The following is a 21155-nucleotide window of genomic DNA, read 5'->3' as shown; positions in this document are numbered from 1 at the left end:
TCAACTGGCTTTTTAGTTGATTCTCTAGGATTCTTTAAGTAGACCATCATATCATCTGCAAAGAGTGATAGCTTGGTCTCCTCATTACCACTTTTAATACCTTCAATTTCTTTTTCTTCTCTAATTGCTACTGCTAGTGTTTCTAGTACAATATTAAATAATAGCATCCTTGTTTCACTCCTGATCTTATTGGGAATGCGTTTAGTTTATCCCGATTGCAGATGATGTTTGCTGATGGTTTTAAATAAATACTGTTTATTATTTTTAGGAAAGGACCTTCTATTCCTAGACTTTCTAGTGTTTTCAATAGGAATGAGTGTTTTATTTTGTCAAAGGCTTTTTCTGCGTCCATTGAGATAATCATGTGATTTTTTTTTGGTTTGCTTGTTGATATGGTCAATTATGTGGATGGTTTTCCTAATATTGAACCATTTTTGAATTTCTGGTATAAAGCTCACCTAATCATAATGAATAACTCTTGTGATGACTTGCTAGAATCTTTTTGCTAATATCCTTTATACTGCTATTTTCTCTTTGAACTATTTCCCACTTTTCTTGCCAGAAGGTTTCCATCTTTTTGATAAACTCTAATTTAAATTCTTCAAGATCTTGTGGACAATTTCCTTTTTTTTTTTGAAAGCGTTTGGTGCATTTACTTGTATTTCCTCTGCAGCCTGGGTTTTTCCTCTGTAAAAATTATCCAGGGTCAACCCCTTCTTCTTGTTTTTCTTGTTGTTGGGAAGTTGTTGTTCCTGGGCACTATTTGCCATCACTGTGGAGGTTTTTTCTTCCCTTTTTAGTCAGAAATCTGAGTGAGATGGGCAGGCTCTCTGTGTATGGGTCAAGGATTTTGCCTGAGGCAAGCTCTCAAATATCAGCAGCTTCTGTTGTTTGCTGCCCTTCTCTGTGCTATCTCCCTGTGAGTGCCCACGGTCTGCGCTCTTCAGCCTGCTGGGGTTTCTGGTCTAGCTGCTCTCAGGGGTATGTCTTTGGTGGTCTTAGCTGCAAAGGACCTAGAGGTGCCCCTCACTTGCTCTAGAGGTGCCCCTTGCTCACTCACTGATTCTGGCGCTCGCTGGCTCTGACTCTGGCTCCTTAGGTGGGGTGAGGGAAGGTAGATTAGCTCGCTTTTTGGTGGGAACTTTTTGACCCCCTTATAGTGTGGCAATGCCCAAATTCCACGTACCTTTAATTCCACGCCCTACTGTAGAGTCCCTTTGTTTGTATGAATTTGGGTTTTTTTGGTCTTTTGAGATAGTCTATATTGGTAGGTGCTGAGGAGAGGAAGAGTCCTTTGTCTAGACTGCCATCATGTTTACCCGGAAACTCCTTTATTTTATTTGTTTAAACCCTGATTGACTGTCTTGAATCTTTAGTATCAGTTCCAAGGCAGAAGATCAGTTAGTGCTAGGTCATTGGGATTAAGTGACTTTTCCCAGGGCCACACAGCTAGGAAGTATCCAAGATCAGATTGGAACTGATGACCGTCAGTCTCAGGCCTGGCTCTTTATCCACCGAAGCCACTTAGCTGACCCCTCCCTGATTTATTTCAGTGAAGCTTTTAGAAAGGCTTACAACCTTCCAGAGCTGGCTGCCCTAAGCATAGCCATTGAATGAAGAAGGTTGTAGAATAAAAATTTAGGTGTATTTATAATAAGAATGATAAAAGCAGATGTGTGTAGCATTGGCCTTATATTCACCATCCTAACTGGACAAGTCATAGTCTCCGTGCCTGAGAGGAGCTGCCTTACTCAACATGGTCCTCCTAAGGGCAGTCTGGCACTGCAGGGAGTAGAACATCTGCCATCCCCATTGTGCAGGTACCCATTTCATGGGCTCAAAGAGAGCTGGACCTTCCTGCAGCACAGCAACACGGGTGCTGTATCACCATCATCATTGGCTTAGCTTTATGACAGCAGATCCGATGTGCATTGAAGGGGTTCCACTGGCTTTTGAGAAATATAGCACCTCATGGACTCTAGCATTTTGATGCCAGAAGAAACTATAGAGGTAATTCAGGAGCTTTCCCAGGAGGAGGGAGGCTGGAGAGTAGAAGTGATACGCTCAAAAATCATCTAGATCTAGAGTACAAGTCCTATTTTCTTCATCTCCTATTCTTTTCAGTATACCACCCAGGTAACAAGGTGAGTTAAATGTTCTAGAAGAGTAGACAGGGAAAAGAAATCATTCTGGCCTGGCAATTTATAACCTATGTGACCTCAAATAGGTTATTTATTAATATTAATAATAATTGTAGCTTACATTTATATGTTTTTTAACGATTTTGCAGAACACTTAAATTTAGATCTGGAAGGACCTTTGAGGTCATCAGTCCAATACCTTCATTTTGTAGATGAGGAAACTGAGGCAGAGAGACCGTAAATTAATTGCCTTGGATCCCACAGCTCATGATAGAGACAGGATTTGAACTCAGATGTTTCATAGTTTACATATAAGTGTAAGGTACTACTTGTATAATTAATAAGTAACCTGTTTGAGGTCACACATAGGTTATACATTGCTGAGCCAGATTGTTTTTTTTTCCTCTTTTAGTCTTCTGGAACACTAACTTTTACCTTGTTAGCCATGTGATATATTGAAAATGCTCTATCTGCTGTGCCCCTGAGTTGCTTCTAGTTGACACTGGCATGCATTGCTTCATTTCATCCATATAGCAACCCTTCGAGGTGGGTGCTGTTACCCACATTTTACCCATGATGGAACTGAGGCTCAGAGAGATTAAGTAACTTGCCAAGGTAAGAGTTAAGTATCTATAAGATGGGATTTAAATACATCTTCCTTCAAGTCCAGGGACAGCTCGGTGACTCAGTGGATAGAGCGCTGGACCTGAAGTCAGGAAGTCCTGAGATTAAATACAGCCTCAGACACTAGCCATGTGACCTTGGGCAAGTCATTTCACCTGGTTTGCCTTGGTTTCCTCATCTGTAAAATGAACTGGAGGAGGAAGTGGCAAGCCACTCCAGCATCTTTGCCAAGAAAATCCTCAAATGGGTCAGGAAGAATTGGACATGAATGAAAAATGACTGAACAACAAACTTCCTTTAAGACTGGACTTTGCTATGTTGTCTTTTCAGGGGAAAAAATATAAAAGGGGAAAACCATGAAAATAATAACATTTTACATTTATGTGACACTCTGGAGATTTATAAGTCACTTTACACATAACTCATATAAATCTTCTTACAACAAATTTTTTAAACTCAAAAGATCTTTTATTTTCCCAATTACATGTGATAATTTTTAACATATATTTTCTGAAATTATAAGATCCAAATTGTCTCCCTTCCTCCCTTCCCTCCTCCCTCTCAGAGATATTAAGTAATTTGATCTAGGTTATATACACTTATAACAAATTTCTGAAAGCAAGTGATTATATTATATATTTTTTCTAGACCTCAGTTTCCTAATCTATAAAATGAAGTTTTAAAGTAAAATGAAATATGATTTATTATTAATCATTATTACTATATATTAATTCTTACTATATTACCATATACCATATATTAATAGCATGCTGATTATTACTATATTAACATTAATCGTATGTTATAGAAATACTATGTTGTTGTTAGTAAATAAAGAACTATAAATTATAAGGTTAAAATCATATCTAGGGGGCGTCTGGGTGGCTCAGTGGATTTGAGAGCCAGGCCTAGAAATGGGAGGTCCTAGGTTCAAATTTGACCTCAGATACTTCCTAGCTTTGTGACCCTGGGTAAGTCAACTTCCATTGCCTAGCCCTTAGTGCTCTTCTGCCTTGGAACCAATACCCAGTATTGATTCCAAGATGAAAGGTAAGAGTTTTTTTTTTTTAATCACATGTAGATTGAGACTTTTAAGAGGAAGCCCCTCTTTCCCATTTTTTTCTCTTCTAAAGCTATAGCTTTAGTCCTGCTCATAGACCACATTTCATTTATTAAAAGCAAAATGATGAAATGATTCCCCTTAAATAATTTTATATTTCTTGTTATCAGAGTTAATTGACCTTGATGAATGCAAATATTTGGTAAATCTGTGTATCTTGTATCTAGTATTAGCTTGCTTCATTATCATTTATAAATTGACTTAGATTTATTTCAGTGAGTATACTTCTTTCATACATTGAAAGGTGACAGATAAACAGCTGCCATTTTAATGAAATTCATTATTAATTGTTTTGTGATCTTGGGCAAGTCATCCTCAGGATCTATTTTTTAAATTACATTTCTACATAATATTATATCTTAGATATTATTTAATATTTACTGTATCTAATATAACATTATAAAATAATATTGTTAGATGTTATTATTATTTAACTAATTAAATTCTTACCTTCCATTATAGAATCAATACTAAGTATTGGTTCCAAGGTAGAAAAGTGGTAAGGGCTAGGCCCTTGGGGTTAAGTGACTTGCCCAGAGTCGCACAGCTAGGATTTCAACCCAGGACCTCCTGTCTCCTAGACCTGACTATCTACTAAGTCATCTAGTTGCCCCTTTTAATTTTATTCTGGTTGTGGTGAGCTTTCCATTGCATTGTAACATTTTCATGATGCTAGGCTTCAGTTTAGGATGTTCTCCGTGCCTTCTTTCTTCTGTAACAAGGGAATCACTTTAAAAGACTGATATATATTAATTTAAGGTCGCCAAGGAATCAGCTATGTAATTCCTAAATGAAAAACTCAAGTCAGCCGTCAGCCTTTTTTGGAGTTTAATTACAATAGTAAGAAAGGAATTAGAGATAGAGAGAGAGAAAAAGGGAGAGAAGGGAATAGGGCTTAAATACCCCTTCTGTTTAGGCTGGGCCAAAAGGCCCAAGCCCTTAGATAGCTGGGGCAAAGAAAAGAGATCAATCCCTATTACTCACGTGTCCAAACTGGAGAAACAGTCTCAGAGGCCCCCACCTTCAGCTTCCTTCAGAGCAAGCCTTCTCAGAGCCCACACGAGCCACACCGACCAACTCTCAACCTCCCCCCTGGAGTCTCCAGACCCCCTATCTTTAAGGAAACCATCCAAGTTCCTCCCCTCAGTTCTCCCATCTACCAATCACTGTTCATCAATTTCCCTGTGCCAATGGAGGCTCTAGCTTAACCCAGGACCGCCCAGAGGTTTCTCGCTTTTGCACATGTCTGTTGAAGGTCATATTTTCAAATGATTAAATCTTTACTCCTTTGCTACAGCCCTTTCTAAATCCTGTTAACTTGAGTAGGGTAGAGATTGGAATAATTAAATTTTGATCTAGGCTGCAGCCCTTACTCAATCCTATTAGGACTGAATAGGGTGGAGATTTATTCCAAGTATCTCCATTGTATCAATTCTAAAATCAATCAAGACTCAAAGAAATTCCTGTTCTATGCTTAAGCATAGGTCAAAGTCCTTTCCATTGTTCAGCAAAGGGTTTCTGTCCTAAAGTAATCTTAAGAAGGGAAGAGAAGGAACCTCTCATGCCAATGGGGTTCCCATTCCAATAGACTATCAGTAAGAAATTTTCCAAGTATGAAATATCCCAATGGTGAAATTTCCAACATTTATAAGTCTAAGGAAATTTGAGGTTTACACTTCCCACATAACTTCTAAGACTCAGCTCAAATTCCACCTCTTTCTGAAGCCTTCTTAGATCCTTTCTAGGGACAGATGTCTTTCTGACCTTCCCAGTGATTATTTGTAATGCTTTGTTATATCTCTTCACAGCTGTTGAATTTTTTTTTTATTCCCTCAAGCTGGATTATAAACTTATTAAGAGCAAGCAAGAGTTTTGCCTTGTTTCTTTTTCCCTTCTATGCTTAGCCCATTATTGAGCATTCAGTACTCAAGAAATATTTGTTGAACTGGATTATATTGTCTCCTTTCTCTCTGCTCCTTAAATGACTTTGGGTAACTGCCTGACATCAGCCCAATTCATGCACAAATCAAGACATCACTCTGTGATGTCATGGAGCCTCATTGAAATAAAGAATGAGCAACTGATTATTTGTAGTCACATTGATCATGTTGGCTCCATACATTGGTGTATATAAAAGAGGCAGCTATATTGTATAGTAGATAGAACTTTGGACTTCAAATCAGGAAACCTTGAGTTCAAATCTTGCCTCAAACATTAGCTCTGTTGGCTCCAAGTCACTTAATTTTGCTCAGTCTGTTTCCTTATTTATGAAATGTGGATGATAATAATCTACCTCAGAGGGTTCTTGTAAGGATCAAGTGAGGTAACATGGAAAACTCTTTGCAATCCTTTAAGTGTTATATAAAAGCTGGTCATTTAAGTAAATGGCTTGATTCCTGACCTTGAAAGGCTTATATTTCATCTGAGGAGATAGAACATGAATGTTTCTAACAATTAGAAAAAACACAAGGGTATATAAGCCAGTGTCAGGCTATGTAGCACACATTATAGCTTGATATTAAGTTAATGGCATTTTCCCTATTAACCCCCCAAGCTGAGGAAATAAAAAATGTGGATATATCAGATGGTTAGGGAACCATATCTAGTGTTCCACAAGTCTGAATGCACTTTTAAGTTTTAGTAGCTTAATATGGTACCCAAACTTGTGGTACACTGCTTATATCCTTGGCACATAGCAGGCGCTCAGTAAATGTTTATTGATTGATTTTGAAATGTCAGACTATGTAGTAGAAATTAAATTTTCTTGGAACTTTGTTGGATGGAATTTTAAGGAAGACTTTGGTGGAGTGGTGATTTTTAGAGCTACTTCTAAATGTGAGAGTTGGGTTGGTAGAGAGGAAAACAAAGGCTGTTTCTGTACAGAGGAAAAAATAATAGGAGCAAAGCTAAAGAGTTGGAAGTTAAAATGATGGGTGGGAGGGATAGAAGAGGGTCACATTACTGAAGTGAAGAGTTCCCTTTAGGGAATAATAGGCAGGACTGGAATGCTTAGAAAATGATCTTAAATTCTAAGCTGAATTATTCAAGCTTTATCTGGTAGAAATATCAGGTAACATTAGGGTGTCCAAGTATGGTACAGTGGATATATGTACTGGACTGGAGTCAGGAAGACTCATCTTCATGAGTTCAAATACTATCTCAGACACTTACTAGCTGTGAAATCCTAGGGACATCTCTCTACTACTTTGTTTACCTCAATTTCCTCATCTGTAAAATGAATGGGAGAAAAAAATGGCAAAAATACAGTATCTTTGCCAAGAAAAATCCCAAAAGGGCATCAAACAGGACTGAAAACAGTAAGATGACACGCCTACTCGACATAAATACTTTATTGCCATTATTGGTAAATTTATATATTTTCTACCCATCATTTCACTGTCTTCCATGTTATAAGATAGAGAAAGAATTGAAATGATAAAAAATGCTTTTAGAATTCCATTATTTAGGCAAGGGTCTTTGTCTACTCTGAATTTTAAAATCCTTAATCTTGGTTGGAATTATTAGAACCCTGTATACTTCTGATGGTACCTCTATCTGTACTCTTATTATTATTATTATATTTTTTTAAGGAAAATGATGCTGCTGTTATATGAAGAAGGCCTTCGAGTTGTCATCCATACTTCCAATCTTATTCAGGCTGACTGGCACCAGAAAACTCAAGGGTATGTTTTGTTTTGCTTCTCAGGAGTGACTATATCTTCTGAAATATGTGTAAGTGATAGTGACTTTGGATAGAATATCTTATTTGTTCCTTCCACCAACTCTTTTGAGTGAGTAATGTAACTGTTAGTATCCCCGTGTTACTGATGATGAAGTTGAGGCCATAGAGGTGAAATAACTTACACATGTTTGTTTACATCTTATAAATGGTTGAGGCAAAACATTATCTGAGCTCTTCTTCTTTTTAAAAAATATTCTGAACTTAAAAAAAACAACTAAAACAAATACTTTCATACACCCAATAGAATTGAGGAACAACAAACTTTGAATCTTTATTATATACAAATTGCTTTTAAAAAAAAAGTATAAAGTTAAACATGTAACTTTCAAATTTTTCCTTCTGATCTTTGATTCCTAATGGCCTTCAGTTAATCAGTCAACATTTTTAAATAGCTACTCTATGCTAGTCAGGACCAGGGTTGCACAAAGAGGCAAAAGATAATCCCTACCTTCAATGAGCTTACAGTCTAATGGAGGAGACAACATACAGACAGATATATACAAAGCAAGCTATCTTCAGGGTAAATAGGAAGTAATTAATGGAGAGAAGGCACTAGAATTAGAAAGGATTGGAAAGGCTTCCAGTAAATGAAAGGATTTTAGTTAGAACTTAAAGATAGAAATCAGTAGGGAAAGTGGAGGAGGGAGAACATTCCATACATTTTAGAAACATTTCAATGATCTTTTCTTTCTTTTTGAGGGAGAAGGCTCAATTCTATTCCAAACTTGCTTCTCTCTCTTTTTACCTTACTGATTAAGGAAAAAGTAAAAAAAAAAAGCCTTTGTAACTATGCATAATTAAGCAAAACAAATTCTTGTGCTGGTTCTGCCCAAAAATGTGTATTTTATTCTTCATAGTTCAACATTATACCATCTAAATGGTGAATAATAAGTGGTAAACTGTAGCTTGGTATCAATCATTTACTTGTTAGATACAGTTTGATACAATTTATTTAAATTTTTAGCCCTTAAAATATTTAATTAATTTAAAGTATTTTTCCATGGTTACATGATTCATGTTCTTTCTTTCCCCTCCTCCCATACCCCTCCTATAGCCAATGTGCAATTCCACTGGGTTTTACATGTGTCATTGAGTTTGGTACAATTTAGTGGTGAACTGATTGTACGAGTCACAAGATGGGTAGAATGTAGATATTATTAGCCTCATTTTACATTTGGGGAATGTGAGGCACTGGGAAATGTTTCTCATTCTGCCCCAATTCCATCTCCTCTCTGTCAAGAGATTAGTAGTATGTTTCATCACTGATTTCCTGGAATCATTTTTACAGAGTTGTTAATGTACAAATTGTTGTTATAGTAAACATTGATGACTTCACTCTGTATCAGTTCACACAAATCTCTGATTTTCCTTTCATCAGTTCTTTTGACGCTTTAGTATTACATTTATATGCCTTAATTGGTTCAGCCATTCCCCAATTGATTGTTTTGTTTAGTTGTTTTTTCAATCATGTCTGGCTCTTTGTGACCCCCTTTGGGGTTTTCTTGGCAAAGATACTAGGGTGGTTTGGCATTTCCTTCTCCAACTCATTTTACAGGTGAGGAAACTGGGGCAAAGAGGATGAAGAGACTTGCCCAGGACCACACAGCTAGTAAGCATCTGAGATCAGCTTTGAACCTGGGAAGATGAGTCTTCTTGACTCCAGTCCTGGCGCTATCTACCACCTATTTGTCCCCAGTTGTTGGGAACCCCTTTATTTTTTCCTTTTTTTCTACTACAAAAAGGAGCTACTATAAATGTTTATGTATACATAAATGCCTTTCTTTCTTTCTTTGTTCCCTTTGGAGTATATACATACCCAGTAGTGGTATCATTAAGTCAGATGTTGACATTATTTAGTAATTTTTTTGTGCAAAATTCAAAATTGCTTTCTAGAATGGCAGGTCCACAATTAGTGAGTGTCTTCTAGTGTTTGTTACAAGTCCTGTTGACTGTAAGTTTATTTTTTTCTGCAATATTGTGGCTCTACATAACCAATCTTATGTGAGAAACATATGAATATGTACAGTGGGGTGACAGTGAACCAGTGGTCCTTACTTTACCAGCAGAGTACAACAGTATACAGTTTGTAAGATTCAGTGAATTCTGCAAAGTTATATATCAAGCCTTACTAGGTTCTGCATTACATTGCTGATATTATCAAGTACTGAATATATTTAACTGTCCTTAGTATGGATTAGAGGGCAGCTGGTGGCACAGTGGAAAGAGCACTGGGCCTGGAGTTATAAAGACTCATCTTCCTGAGTGCAAATCTGACTTCAGATGCTTACTGGTTGTGGGTGACCTTGGATAAGTCCCTTCATACTGTTTGCCTCAGTTTCCTCATCTGGAAAATGATCTGAAGAAGTAAATGGGAAACTACTGTTTTATCTTTGCCAAGAAAACTCCAAATGGAGTCACAAAGAGTTGTTCTTGAATGAAACAACTGAACAACAACTATCAGAATTATTTGCTAGATTGCTGAAATGTCAGAATTTCAATATGTTGTATGAATAGCAGTTTATGTTGATCCTGAGATTGCTTAGACTTTAGGTTTCATATTATTGCTATTATTGGCATAGGAATTATGTCTAAAATTTTTGATTCAGGCATATGTGATATTAGTCCAATTCTTAATCATATTCTTAAAATTAATGATAGTGCGGCAAAGTGTGTGGAGGACTGGCCTTAGCCAGGAGGGCCTCAGTTCAAGTCCAGCCTCTGTCATGTACTGGCTCTGTGACCTTGAGCGACATACTTAGGCTCTCAGTGCTGTCAGCAATTCTCTAAAAGTATAAATTGCAGAGATGAGAATAACCTTCATTAATGAGAAATCTTTATCTAGAGGTTCCCTATATCACTGAAGTGATATCAAAGTTCCATCCTTAGTTTTACCCTATATTATATACCCTATATTAAGAATTTGTCATAACAAATATGAATTGTCCCAGCAAATCCCTTTTACATCTTTGCCACATTCTATGACATGTTTCTTTGTATCATTGATTTTTTTTTAAAAACTCTTTACCTTCTGTCTTAGAATCACTACAAGGTATTGGTTTCAGGGCAGAAGAGCAGTAAGGACTAGGCAATGGGGGTTAAGTGACTTGTCTAGGGTCACACAGCTAGGAAGTGTCTGAGACTAGATTTGAACCCAGGACCACTCATCTTTAGACCTTTAGGCTCTTGATCCACTGAGCCACCTTGCTTCCCCTCACTATTGATTTTTTTTTAAGTGAGAGTATGCAAATTTGCATCATGGGGACCATTTGGCAGTGTTTTATATTCCTCTGGGACAAAAGGAATTGCTAAAATGAAAAATGCTTTTGTTTTTTATTTGTCCCTGAATTAAATGTTGGGAAGACTGAGGTCATAACATCAGCATAGAATCATTAAATGTGGTTTGTACTAATTCATTTCAAACATTTGAAGGTGCAGCATATAAAAATTTGGATCAGTGCAGTAAAAGTGAAAAATGATCTCATTTTGCAGAGATAACTACAGATTTAAGAAGCCAAGGTGATGCAGGAAGCCATCTGTGATTTCTTTATTTTTGTTTCCATGCTGATGCCGTGGTGTAGTACCACTTATATTTTAGTGAGAGGGATTAATGTGAATATAACCAGGGACATTGCTTTGCCAAAATCAGTGAGATGGACTTCAGGGAAAGGATGGAGATAAAAAGTTGGAAAAGGCCCTTATTTGGGGGAAAAAAGGAGAAGGGATTGAGATGGCTAGATAGAGTTATAGAAGCAACGAATCTGAACTTGAATAGTCTTTGAGAGGCAGTGGAGGAGAGAAAGGCCTGGTGTGTCGTGGTCCAGGGGATCACAAAGAGCTGGCTATGACTGAACAGCTACACCAGCAGTATAATGTTATTATAACAAATACAACCCATAACAATAAAATGTGTGATATATTTCATATTACATACAATGTACCATATGCTAACTGTCCACAAGGATAACATTGGCAACTATTGAATGTTTTGCTGAAATCTGAGATCTGTGGTCAAGTGGTCCAAACGATAAGATTATTACAAGTAGCATAAACAGGAGAAGACATTTGCCTTCCTCTTCTAAATTCCCTACCTTTAGTTGGCAGTAGTGATAGAAATATCAATTATGTGTCTGAGGTCTTAAGCTTTTTTTTGTTCTGTGACTTCATATGATTTAGTAGTGCATTCCCTACCCATGGTGATGTTTATTATCTCCAGCAATGGATAGTGATCATCAGGTTTTGACAGGTCCCAGAGGTTTTCATTCAAATTCCAGCCATAAGCCGGGAGGAAGATGGCAGACTAATTCTGTTGCGTGTGCCAGGCCAATAGATAGCTTCATCAGTACTCATCAGCAGGCAATTACTAACCACCACTCCTGATCTCCTCATTTTCTGACATTTATTAAACTCTTTCCTAGCCGTGTCTCTGTATTCATATTGTTATTCTTGAGACCCAGAAACCTCTTTTCTCTTGAAATGGTCCATCTTCTACCTTTTAGGAAGAGCTGAGGTTTTAATGATCATTTCTGCTGATAATTGCAGATTGACATAATATCTTTTGATAATTCCTAGATCTATATAGCCAGAAATCTCTTGAGCTACAGTATCATATATCATCTGCCTCTAGGAAAGCTCAAACAATATCCTGTGGACATCTCAGATCTTTCCTGTGATGCCCTCCTTTCTTCTCGTCTTCTCTATTGCTATAGAGGGTAATGTTACATTCCTTACTGCCAGGGAGCTTACATTCTATTGGGGGAAGACAACAATTAAAAGAGGAGCTGAAAAATGAGAGAGAAGTGGGAAGATGGGAGAAAGCACCCTGGCAGGGAACAGTTGTTAAGTCAGGAGAGTGAAGAATAACTGACCTGACCTTACTAATGGAGAAGGAACCTTCAGGAGCAGAGTCAGAAGACAGTTGAGGAACAGTAGCTAAATAGAGTCAGAGATGATTGGTTTGGGTCTCTCTACCCCAAATAGAGGTTCTGGGAAGAACTTGCCAACTGGAGAAGGCCTGAGACAGTGGTAGCTAAGATTTGGTGGTTAAGTTTAGAGAATCAGACTTTTGGGGAGGATTGATTATTTTTGTTTGAAGGGGAAGCTTCAGAAGGTTTTTATCTTCTTTTCTTTTTTCATTACTTTCTAGATGTCTCCTTGTAATTCCCTGGCTTCTTGACTTTCTGAGTTTTTGAGGAAAAATTTAATTCATTGAATTACAGAATCTCAAAAGTTGGACAGGATGTCATCCAGTTTTACTTTCAGTTTAGAAATCATGGTTATAGTAATCTTTTCTAAACCATTGGCCATTGTGTTTAATGGTTGTAGCATATAGGTAAATTTATTTCCTTTCTTGCTCAACAAAAGTCAACTTCAACTTTTTTTTATTAAACTTTCACTTTCTATCTTAGAGTTGATACAAATACTGGTTCCAAGGCAGAAGAATGATAAGAGCTAGCCAATTGGAGTTAAGTAACTTGCCCAAAGTCACACAGCTATGAAGTGTCTGAGTTTACATTTGAACATAGGTCCACTGATCCACCTAGCTTCCCCCAATTTGAACTTTCTAGGGGAAATAAATAAAAAAGCTATTCAGATATAGTGAAAGGGTGAAGAAAAGGCAGTTAACCTGTGTTCAAAGGCATGGTGGAAAAGTAGGAGAATTCTTTTTGCTATGGTTTATGGAGTGGACCACAAAGATACTGCCCTCACTTCCTATTCTGAGTTGTGAGAAAGAATGATAGAGCTCAGGGACCAGTCATTCAATCCATAAGCACTTGCTATGCTAAATGCCAATTATACAAAGAAAGGCATGCACACACACTTGTGTGTCATTTAAGGCTATTATGAGGCTCAACTGTAATAATACATGTGAAATATTTTGTTTCCTCTAAAACACTATGTATATAGAATTACAGATATCCCTTCCATATTGTAGCTTTATATGTCCTGTTTTGATATATCATGATTGGCACAAGAAATTAAATGGCATTGAGTAGTTTTGTGGAAGCCATAGACATGCAAAAGCTAACAGATTATTCAGAAATTTAGAAACTCATAAATACATAAAACATTTGTATAGTATTGCATAATATCAATATATTTTATCTTTAATATACACAATTTCTTTTTTAAAATTAAAAGAAAAAGTTTTTGCAAAAAGAACATGAAAGCCAGCAAGATGACACAGAAATGCTAGAAATGTAGAGATCTTAAATAGTTTATCATAAATGCATAAAATGTATGTAGTACTTGTAATAATTAAAATGGGTTTGACAAATATAAGAATTTTAAAAATTGTTATGGTCACCGTTTATAAAAATTAACTCTTTGAGTCATGAGGCTATTAGTAGCTTTAGTAGCTATATTATAGCAAGGTATAGGTAGTAAAGGGTGAAATGTAGGAAGGAGGTAGAAAGTATTGCCTAGCTAAATACCCTAAGTCTGGATCCAAGTGCCTCCAAACTGAAGAGAGTGTCCTATTGAAGATAGAAGAAGAGCTGAAAGGTCAGTGTCTCTGGCTAGTCTCCTCAACCCAAGGTAGTCACTGAAGCTGAACTCCTTGAGCCACCAACACCGAATCCAAGGCAGAATTGAATGCCTAATCAAGCTGAGCTGTACCAGACTGAACCTCCAAAAGACCAAGCCTCAAAAAGCCTGCCTCTGCCAAAGACTGATTCCACCCAAAAAACCCGAGGGTCCCAGAGGCTCCCACTTATATACAGTTTTCTCCACCTATCAGCTTTCCCTGTCACATCTCAGGAATCAATTTGCCTGATACTGCCCATGGGGCAGTGCCTATGGGATCCACCTCCTGTCTTTGAGGGTGTGAACTTTTATCAAAAGGGTCCTTGAGTTCCTGACCAATTAAGTTAAAAAGGTGGAGCACTCCAAGTACTTGATTAAGTTAAGCTAAAAAAAAATTCCCTTTCACAATCCCCCTGTGATTCTATTGGGAGACAAGCATGTTGAAATCTCACAGATTTACCTCCATAGTCTCCCCAATGAATCATTTCAAATAACCAATTTATACCTCTAAAGATCTTCTTACTATAGGTATATAAAATATTTTGCTTTCTAAGGGGAAATTATAATTTGGGGATAAGAGGGAGAAAAAAAGAGAAAGAAAGCAAAAACAGTGATTTATAGACTCATTGACAAAAAAGCCAATTGGGGGCAATCTCCTTTGGTATTAGAGTTTACAGTCAGAATAAATGTGTTCAACCCCTTTAGTTCATTATATCTCCAAAGTTCATTCTGGATCTTTTGATGCAGTGTATGGTTTCTGCAGGCTTCTTTATGACACCTTCTCCAAAGGATCCACTTTCTTGTTTCAGGGTGTTGGCGAGTTTCTTTTCCTGAAATTTCTCCAAAAAAATTTTTTTTAACCTTGGATTTTATGATAATTTATATTGCTTGTTGTTATAAGGAGTTAAGTACCCTGGCTTTTTAAGAGCAAAAGTCTTCTCAACAGAACTCCATCTTTTTAAGAGAAAACCATAAAAGAGGAAGAGAGAGTGGCTCTTTTTTTTTTGGGCTTCATTTTGTTGCAGTCTGAGAGGAGTTGGAAGTTGCTGGTTGAGTTTTCTCTCTATCAGGAGAAACTGACAGTGAAGATTTTAAAGTTTGATCTTATGATACTGAGTTTGGAAGAAGTCAGTGACTGAGAGGTCTGTTCTTTTCAGAACAGACCAAGCAGCTGGACTGTCTGTCCACTGTGGCAGGCAGTTTGACCATTTTGAAATTGAGGGAATAGGAATTCTGAGATTAAGTTTTAGCTCTCTATCAAGAGGTCTCTCTGACAGTTGGCTTCTGGCAGTTTTGAATTTCAGTTAAGGAGTTTGAAAGAAGAAAGACTTAGTAATTTAGCTTAGGAAAGTTAGATAGAATTTTAATCTTAGTTTAGTGAGTGTAGGTTTAGTGAGGCCTGCTTTGGCAGGCAAGATTCTTAAGTGTGAAGATAGGATTACATAAGGTTTTTTAGAGATTTAGTATAAGGTGTTAATATTAGCATAGTAATATAATTTAAGAACTGTATTATACATTTTGATCTATAGGCATAGTAGTTAAAGATAAGATATATACTCTACTAGTTTTCCATCCTTCTGTTTACTATCCCTCCTTTACTATAAATAAATAAGGATTGTACCAAACTGCTTCAGGACGTTTATCAACCGTCTATCAATATTATTACCAATAACAACTTTAGTTTAGCTATAACACTTATGCTATGTATTTTGCTGTTTAATAACATAAATGAACAACTACACAGTTTTCCCCTTAAGATTAAAGTTGTAGTTCTTTGCACTGGTTTGGGAATACCAGGTGTGTTCATGGCAGTTTCATGCGACATCTTGCCATGATCTCACAGTGATCTTTGCATCTTTAGTTGTATTTAATTTTGCTAGATCAAAAGGGCTTGATTTCCCTAATCCTCACAATGTGGAAGGGATACTTATATTATCATTTAGCTCACCATTACCTCCAACTAAAACTATGTATTCATTCAGCAAGCTTACTACTATAGAGGTTGACATATTTCTTTGGAGAGCAACACTGTCCTCCCATTCACCTAGTTCCCTGGTCATTATCTCTTGCCTCCCCCACATCCAATCTCTTGCCCAAACCTGCAGATTTCACCTTTTTAACATGTCTCAAATAAATTCCCTAACACTGCCACCACTCCCCTGTAGGCCCTTATTACTCCCACCTTGATTATTGTGATGTCTCTCTCAATGCTCCTTCTACTCCAATTGAATCTCCATTCATCCACGAAAGTGATTTTCCCAAAATTCAAGTCAGATCGTGTCACCCCTTCTACTTAGTAAACTAATGGCTTCCTATTATTTCCATGAGCAAATAAAACATCCTATTCAGCATTCAAAGCTGTTCTTAATCTAGCTTCCTCTCACCTCTATAGTCTTTTTCATCTTATTCTCCCTGTAATCTGTGATCCAGTGATACTGGCCTCCTCTCTGTCCCTTGACCAAGGCATTCCATCTCTCAGGTCCAGGCATTCATTCTGGATGTTTCCTATGCCTGGAATGCCCTCCCTCCTTTATTATAGCTATTGACCTCCCTGGCTTCTTGCAAACTTCAACTAAAAATCTCACCTTCGCCTTTCCAAACCCATTGTAGTACCAATGCCTTCCCTCTTGATTATTTTCTATTTCTCCTATTTATAGTTTGCTTTATACATTTTTATTCACACATCAACCCCTTTTCAATTGTAAACTCCTTGAAAGCAAGGACTGTTTAGCTTTTTATAATTTTTAGGACTCAGCATAATGCCTGAGACATAGGAGACACTTAATATACGTATTGAATTGAATCAAGTTGAATATAGAGTTATAGAGAAAAAATATTCCCCATGCTCACTGATTTTTTTTTTTAAAGATCAAAGAATATAGAAATGTAAGAAACTAGAAAAGCTTTGCAAATTTCGAACAGGACACTCCTGTGGTGCAGTGGAGGGTAGGGATAGAGTTGGGGCTTTTTACAGAAAGAGGCACCAGAGCTGAGCTTTTTTTTTTTTTAAACCCTTACCTTCTGTCTTGGGATCAATACTGTGTATTGGTTCCAAGGAAGAAGCGTGGTAGGAACTAGGCCATGGGGATTAAGTGACTTGGCCAGGGTCACACAGTTAGGAAGTGTCTGAGGCCAGATTTGAACCTAGGATCTCCTGTCTCTAGACCTGGCTCTCAATCCTGAGCTACCCAGCTACCCCCAGAGCTGAGCTTTTAAGGCAATTCTTTTTTTTTTTTCAAAAATTTTATTTAATTAATTGATTTAGAATATTTTTCCATGGTTACATTATTCATATTCTTTCTCTCTCCTCCTCTCACTTCCTCCCTTAGCCAATGAGAAGTTCCACTGGGTATTATATGTGTAGTTGATCAAGACCTATTTCCATATTATTAATATTTGCATTAGGTTGATCATTTAGAGTCTACATCCTCAATCATATCCCCATCTACCCATGTGATCAAGCAGTTGTTTTTCTTCTGTGTTTCTACTCCCACAGTTATTTCTCTGGATGTGGATAGTGTTTTTTCTAATAGGTCCCTCGGAATTGTCCTGGGTTATTGCATTGCTACTAGTAGAGAAGTTTATTATATTTGATTGTACCACAGTGTATCAGTCTCTGTGTACAACATTCTCCTGGTTCTGCTTCTTTCACTCTGCATCAGTTCTTGGAGGCCAGTCCAGTTCCCATGGAATTCCTCCAGTTCATTATTCCTTTGAGCACAATAGTATTCCATCACCAACATATACCACAATTTGTTCAGCTATTCTCCAATTGAAAGTCATCCCCTCATTTTCCAAGTTTTGCTCCCACAAAGTATGCAGCTATAAATATTTTTGCACAAGTCTTTTTCCTTTTTATATCTTTGGGGTACAAACCCAGCAATGATATGGCTGAATCAAAGGGCAGGCAGTCTTTTAGTACCCTTTGGGCATAGTTCCACATTGCCATCCAGAATAGTTGGATCAATTCACAACTCTTCCAGCAATGCATTAATGTCCCAATTTTGCCACATCCCCTCCAGCATTTATTACTTTCCTTTGTTGTCATGTTAGCCAGTCTGCTAGGTGTAAGGTGGTACCTCAGAGTTGTTTTCATTTGCATTTCTCTAATTATAAGAGATTTAGAACCCTTTTTCATGCACTTATTGATAGTTTTGATTTCTTTATCTTAAAATTGCCTATTCATGTCCCTTGCCCATTTATCAATTGTTGAATGGCTTGCTTTTTTTGTACAATTGATTTAGCTCCTTATAAATTTGAGTAATTAGACCTTTGTCAGAGGTTTTTCCCCCAATTTGTTGCTTCCCTTCTCATTTTGGTTGCATTAGTTTTGTTTGTACAAAAACTTTTTATTTAATGTAATCAAAATTATTTATTTTGCATTTTATAATATTTTCTAAATCTTGCTTGATCTTAAAATCTTTCTTTTCCCATACATATGACATGTATACTATTCTGTGTTCACCTAATTTACTTATAGTTTCCTTCTTTATATTCAAGTCATTCATTGACTTCTGAATTTATCTTGGTATAGGGTGTAAGATGTTTCTCTAAACCTAATCTCTCCCATACTGTTTTCCAATTTTCTCAGCAGTTTTTGTCAAATAGTGGATTTTTGTTCCAAAGGCTAGGGCTCTTTGGGTTTATTATACACTGTGTTGCTCAGGTCATTTACTGGTTCCACTCATCCTCCCTCCTGTCTATTAGCCAGCACCATATTGCTTTGATGACCACTGCTTTTATAGTACAGTTTAAGATCTGGTACTGCTACGCCCCACTCCACATTTTTTTCATTATTTCCTTTGATATTCTTGATCTTTTTTTCTTCCAAATGAACTTTGTTGTAATTTTTCTAATTATGTAATAAACTTTTTGAAGCTAGCAATTCTTGCAGGCAGTTGTAAGGATTGAGTGTATTCCAGTCATGGTCAGAAGTGGAAGACTGAACAAGACAGAAGATTAAATGTCATGTGGAAGGAAAAGCAAGTAGATCAGTTTGGAATGGAGAGATTTGAAGAGGAGAGAAAAGGGGGCAAAAAGCCTGAAAATTTAGATTGTGAGATGATATAAATATCTTATGAAGGAATTTGTGTTGATTCTAGAAGCAACAGGGAAACCTTGAACTTTCTGTACAGAGGAGTGACATGATCAGATCTGTGGTAGGTAACAATGGAGGGAAAGTTGAAGAGGGGAGACTCTTGAAGTAGGAAGACCATTTAGGAGGTTATTAAAATAGTCCAGCTGAGATGCAGTGAAAGCCTAAAATTTGAGTGGGGGGCTGTATGAAAGGAGAAAGCAAATGGATTTTAGAGATGTGGAGAGAGAGAATTAACTAGATTTGGCAATAGCATATGGGAGAAGTGACACAGCAGGGTAGGGAAAGGTATGTGAAGATGGTATTAACTCTCCCCTGCCCATTTTTAGATTAAATCACCAGAAATGTACGTCACCCACCTTTGAGCACACGTGAGCTATAGACCTTCCCCACTCAAGTCTAAGTGGTACCATAAATGTAAGAGTTAAATTAATATCCAATACTTCAAGTATAATTTTTATAAAGTTTATCATCTGACAAAATAGATCCATGTGACTTAAGTTTTCTAACTGCTCAAAGTGCCCTCTCCACCAAAGCCACCAACAGGAAAGAAAGAGCTCTAGACATGGAACCACACCCAATTTATCCTATGTCAGCACATAATGACAGGAAGTGAGTGGGATTCTGGGAATTGCAGTTTTTGCTGGGGATTATAGTTTTTTAGGATAATAGATTCTAATTCACAGGTAGAGACTGACTCCAAGGTTGTGAATTTAGGTGATCAGAAGGATGATGACCAACATGGGATAATAAGGTCCCCATTGTAAGGAATGCATAATTTGAAGTTACAAATGCCTTGCTTTTAGCACTTTGTGGTTTCCTTTTTGGTATATCTACAGAGGTATGGTAGTTTTAAATTTTCTGGAGTTTGGAAATGCAATTTACATTCCTTGCCAATCATAGTTTGTTTCCAACAAAGAGTAATGTTAGCTATGAATTTGGCATCTACCAATAGATAACTTTCTATCTCTGAGAATATGCTTTAAGTACTCTTGTGTAGTGGTTTTCCAAGCTCTTTTACTTTCCTTAATGCTTTTATTCATTCATTCAATATTTATAACCTGTAATGTACAATGTTCTGTGATAAGCACTGAAAAGCATTTAGAGATAAATAAGGCACTGTCTCCATCCTCAAAAGAACTTAAAATCAGTTTATGCTAGCCTAATTACTGTAGCCTATTAATAGTCTAATCTCTTTCCTTATATCTTACCTACTAGTTGATCCTTTAAAAAAAAGCCTTTTATATTCACTGCCTAAAGTTCATTACCTACTTTCTTCATAATTCCTTGCAAATTTGCCTTCTACCCCACCACTGCAGTGAACCTGCTCTTTCAAAGTCATGCCCATTATCTCATCATTGTTGAGTCGTTTTTCAGGAGTGTCTAACTCTTCATGGACCCCCTTCGGGGTTTTCTTGGCAGAGATAATGTAGTGGTTTGCCATTTCCTTTTCCAGCTCATTTTACAGAAGAGAAAACTGAATTAAATAAGTAATTTTCTGCCTCAGACCAGATTTTTCCTCAAGCAGAGAAACCTTGATTTCAGGCCTGATCCTCTATCTATTGCACCACCCAGTTGCTCCATTACTCTGGCCTTTTACCTGTCCTCAATTACCTTTATTCCCTATGACTTTTTACACTGTCTACCTCTCTCTCAGATAGTCTTTCTCCTTTGGTGTCCTTATTCTTTTCCTTCTCCTTAAATGTAGGAGTCCCTCAAAGCTTGCTTCCTATCTTATTTTTTAAAAAATATATTTTTCCATGTTTACATGATTCATTTTTAAGCACTTTCTTTAAGATTCATTTTTGGGGGGCACTTGGTTGGTGCAGTGAATAGAGAACTAGACCTAGAGATGGGAAGTCTTGCACTTCCTACCTTTGTGATTCTGGACAAGTCACTTAACTCTCATTA

General features: G+C 37.1%; 1 protein-coding gene across 11 annotated transcripts in view; it reads left to right on the top strand.

Annotated features, from left to right (window-relative positions):
* TDP1 (tyrosyl-DNA phosphodiesterase 1) overlaps positions 1 to 21155 on the top strand; it is a 200728-nt gene that overhangs the window by 35946 nt on the left and 143627 nt on the right. For all 11 annotated transcript variants that reach the window (XM_007472638.3, XM_001366434.4, XM_007472639.2 and 8 more), the window contains one exon: positions 7476 to 7568. In XM_007472638.3, the coding sequence (XP_007472700.2) occupies positions 7476 to 7568 (93 nt within the window). The remainder of the gene's footprint in view (positions 1 to 7475; positions 7569 to 21155) is intronic.

This window comes from Monodelphis domestica, chromosome 1, assembly GCF_027887165.1.
Source record: "Monodelphis domestica isolate mMonDom1 chromosome 1, mMonDom1.pri, whole genome shotgun sequence".
In the NCBI taxonomy this organism is placed as follows: domain Eukaryota; kingdom Metazoa; phylum Chordata; class Mammalia; order Didelphimorphia; family Didelphidae; genus Monodelphis; species Monodelphis domestica.
Note: the sequence above shows the minus strand (reverse complement) of the source record. Positions and strands in the feature narration are given on the sequence as shown.